Source organism: Canis lupus, chromosome 17 (genome assembly GCF_003254725.2).
Source record: "Canis lupus dingo isolate Sandy chromosome 17, ASM325472v2, whole genome shotgun sequence".
Classification (NCBI taxonomy): Eukaryota; Metazoa; Chordata; class Mammalia; order Carnivora; family Canidae; genus Canis; species Canis lupus.
This window is the reverse complement of record NC_064259.1, coordinates 61,592,245-61,596,342: the sequence shown is the minus strand read 5'-3', so window position 1 is coordinate 61,596,342 and position 4,098 is coordinate 61,592,245. Positions and strand designations below refer to the sequence as shown.

The 4,098-nt window shown below is 46.6% G+C and overlaps 1 protein-coding gene across 1 annotated transcript; it reads right to left on the bottom strand.

The window, feature by feature from the left end:
- Window positions 1-690: 690 nt before the first annotated feature.
- LCE6A (late cornified envelope 6A) lies at window positions 691-1,843 on the bottom strand. The gene is given in 3 exon segments (XM_025454825.2): window positions 691-855; window positions 993-1,242; window positions 1,666-1,843. Coding segments are annotated over 2 exon segments (405 nt in total). The 5' UTR covers window positions 1,233-1,242; window positions 1,666-1,843.
- Between the last annotated feature and the right edge of the window lie 2,255 nt (window positions 1,844-4,098).

Here is a 4,098-nt window from a genome sequence, read left to right as displayed (position 1 = left end):
TATATTGATATACAACTGTGTTGAGCCTCAAGCCCACCAGGCCCCTCTACTTTACCTCAGGTCCTCCCCACCCCAGGACAACAGACCCTAAACATGGGCCCAGACTGTCCCCAGAGGGACAGTCCTTTGGGAGCTGAGATTTCATACCTGGCTTAAGAGCTATTTCATATAATCATCTTACTCCTGGCAGTCTAGCTAAGTCGAAATCCACATCATTGGCAAGTATCCCAGTTGTACACGAAAAGTATCATTTCTACCTGGAAAGTTGCTCATCTTTGTTCCATCCCCAACACCAGAGTCAGCTTGTCTTTAAAAGCCTTGTTGAAATGTTACCTACCTTGGAGGCCTGCTCTCTGCTTCAGATCTCTCCTTCTAATGAAACCACTTTTGATCTAAACCATCAGGATGAGTCTCTCTCTCCTGTCCTAACTTTTGTACTCTTTCCCCCTTTGAGTTCACAAAAAGTGAGGGAAAAAAGTATGTCAGTCACCTTAGAATTACATTTATTAGTCTGCATATTTCAATCTACAATGTACATTGATTCTCCCACTAGACTGTAAGCTTTTCTAGAACAGAGATAAACCTCCTATTACATCTGGGAACACAGAGCACAGTACACAGTAGGTACTCAACATGTTTGTCACACAAAATCTTTCAGTGTGAGGATTACACCATGACATAGGTTGATGGCTATGAGGATGCTGAGACAGAAATCTCAAACTGTGTGTCTCTGAAACACCACCTGTCAGCATCTTGGGAGGAAAGAGGGGCAGTATCCACCTGTGGAGACCTCAGTCTCTCCGGGGACCTCAGGGTTTGTAGCAGCCATAGCTCTGGCTGCACAGTGTTGTTGAGCTGAAGGGGAACAAGACAGAAGCAGGGGTGCAGCTTATGGGGGCCAGGAAGTATTTCCCAGCCCAAGCTAGAGGGGGAGAGCCTGAGCTTCCCAGCCACCTGAGTGCAGAAACCTGGACGGGAGAGAGCAGCTGTACCTGGTCCCCTCAGCACTCCTTCTCCTTGATGTGGTAGACTGTGCCACCACTGAGGCAGCGGGGCTTCTTGCAGTGAGCCCTCTGAGAGTGGCCAGGGCTCTTACCCCCGGGTTTTAGGGAACCAGAATCACGCCCTCCTGAACAGAGGTCACAGGCAGCCAGGGAGATGTTTGGGCACTGGGAAGGTGAGTATTTGGGAGCACTAGGGGGCTCCCAGGATTGCTGCTTCTGCTGTGACATCAGTGGGAAGCTGGAAGGAAAAAGAGCATTCAATTAAGTCAGGGCCTTCGATATGTTTCTTTCTCTCTGGGCTAGAGCTGTCAAGATAAAGCTGGCATTTACAATCTGCAAAATCCATCCTAGAAGGGACAGAAATGGACCTGAGTAGGTAACAGGAGACCCACTCACCAACAACCCAGCTAATAACTTACTCCTCTTCTTAAACAAAATACAGCTGCCTACTTTCCCAGACCAGGATCCACCATGGTCAAGTGTAAAGGAGAAACAAATCTCTGCTCTTTCTTCACTCAGTCTTACTTTGCCCCCAGATTCCTAAGTCTGGGTGTATCTTCTCTGTTTCTTCAGCCCTCTGGCTTTCTCCCATTTTAAATCATTTGAGATCTTTTGTGGGGACCACCTCCCTTCCCTTCTCCCTGCCACATAGCTCTCTTACCTGGCTTGTCTACTCCTGGGACAGAGGCAAGAGGAGAGATCAGGCTGGTCTTGGCAGCATCAGAGTGAGGGATATACAAGTGTCTCCCTACCCAGAGGTAGCCTCACCCTAGAGGAGGATGTGTGGACAAATCATTCCAGGACTCTGGAGGCCTTTTATACATCCGCCAGTGAAGCCTTCAAGCTACACATTATTGGAGGGCAGCTGTGAGTGGACTATTTATACTGATGTTTCACAATCCCCAGGGCTGAATTCCTCAGGGTCATGCAACAGGATGTGAGCCAAAGGGAATCCTGTGTGAATGAGCGACCAGAGGCTGTGGCCTTCAGAGTGGCCTGAATGGGGTGTGTGCACTGGCGAAGTCTAGATGATATCTCTGGGGACCTGAAAGGGATATGATTACTGTGGAGGTCTCTCTAGGTTTGGTAGGGAAAGACCAAGTTCAATGCTACCCAACTCTAATGAAGACCCTTCTTGCACACTACCACCCTTCATCCATGCCTTCTATCACTCAGCTTAAGGCCACCACCTCCATGGTAATTTGCTTGGTCCATCAGGCCACATCCAAGTCCTCCCTCCTCCGAATGTCAGAGGCACCTCTCACAGCCTTTCTAGCTGCTCGTGACCAAGGTGACCTACATATTTGTCTTATCACCTTTATTACACAGTTCCTTGATGATAGGACCTTGTCTTTATCACTTCTAAATTCCTAGGACCTGATACAGTCCCTAACATAAAGAAGATACTCATTAATATTTGTAGAATGGAATAATCTTTGTGCCATTAAAATAGATTTCTCATTTTGTGAGAATAAAAAATAAGAAAAAAAAAACCTGACTCATTTTTGTTTTGTGGCTCAAATCCCAGCCTCTTGCATTTACCATCCATACCTAAAGTCTTCTGGGAACACCCTTTCATAAATAGTACAGAGAAATTGGTGGGCAGACTGCACCTTACAGAGCAGGCTAAGAAGTGTGGAGAATAAAACATTCGTAAACCCTGCTACCTGTTAATGTAAAGGGGAATTGTTTATGTAATTATTGAGAAAATCTAAGGAAAAGCTTTCCACAGAGTGAAAAATGTTCATTTATCTTTTATGAAAATTGATATCAGCACATGTGGGCTGTGCTTAGGGTGGGAAAACTCTCATTGGAATATAGTCCCTCACTTCTAGAGGCATCTGTCTCAGAACCACAGCCTACATGCCAGCAGAGTGAAAAGGTCTGTTAAACTCCTGATGGTAGGGACAATGTCTTGCCTACCTCTGTGTTCTTGGTGCCTAACACACAGTAGGGACTCAGGAAACAAGTGAGTAAGTTAAATAGATGAGTAATTACAGGGATATTCTGATTATAGGGGCTGTCCTTAAAGACTTGAAGTCATACATAGGACAAAGGTAGGCAAAGTTGGGGTGTGGGGGGGACAGATAAGGAACTAATCAGGATAGAGGGTGAGACAAGGCCAGAGGAGCAGCTGCTGGAGCAAACCCAGCAGGACAAGACTCTCAGGGCCTACCTGCTTCATCTGGGAAGGTCCCCGGGGGAAGTAGGCTTTGACGTGTAGTTTGGTTGAAGGGAGGAGTCCGTCTAAGTGAAATAGAAGGTGGGAGATGGTATGAAGTCTTTCTCAGCCTGTTAGAACAGGATCCTCAGGAAAAAGCACCTGAGTTATGGAGCCTCAGAGATCCAAGCCCTTTTCCCCTTACTTCCTTCTCCCACTTCTCTCTCCTCCTCCTCTCCTTTTCTCCTTGTCAGGCATCAGAAGGAGTCCTAACTGTTCCTCAGAAAGGTGTCACAGACACTAAGTCCTGAGAGGGTCTTATACCAGGGATTCCTTTTCCCCACTTGGATTCATACCACATAAGCCCATGCTCTGATACCTCATGCATCTCAAATGCATTTCCTTGAGGTTAACTAACAAACAACTGCCTAACCCTCACTGCCCCTACCCAAGGGCTAAGGGCTCTTCCTGAAGGGTCTTCTCTGGGTGAAGATCCCTGCTTTCTCTCCAGTTCCCCCAGACCACTCCTCATAATTCCTGCCCCCTAAAGTTTCAGATCCTAGTCATTTTCAGCATAACAAAGTTCATCATGGTTTTGGGCATTGACTGACCGGAATTAACACTTTCTGTGCAGGAAAGCAGAATTTAGCATTGCCTATTCCCTGAAGTGGGCCTACTTGAGGACCCTGAGTGGTCCACCCTCTTACTAGACCTCCAAGTTCAGTGATTTCCAGTTCAGGACCCCAGACATGTGCCTCCCTACAGTGCCACTCCATTTTTCTCTGGCTCAGGTGTCTACGGGCATGATTCTATAATTGGATATTTGCTAAGCACTTACTGTGTCCTGGGTACAGTAAGAGCCCCACCTCATTCTTTAGAGCTTTCACTCTAGAGATAATGCAGACACATTATACATTAATAGATAACACAAGA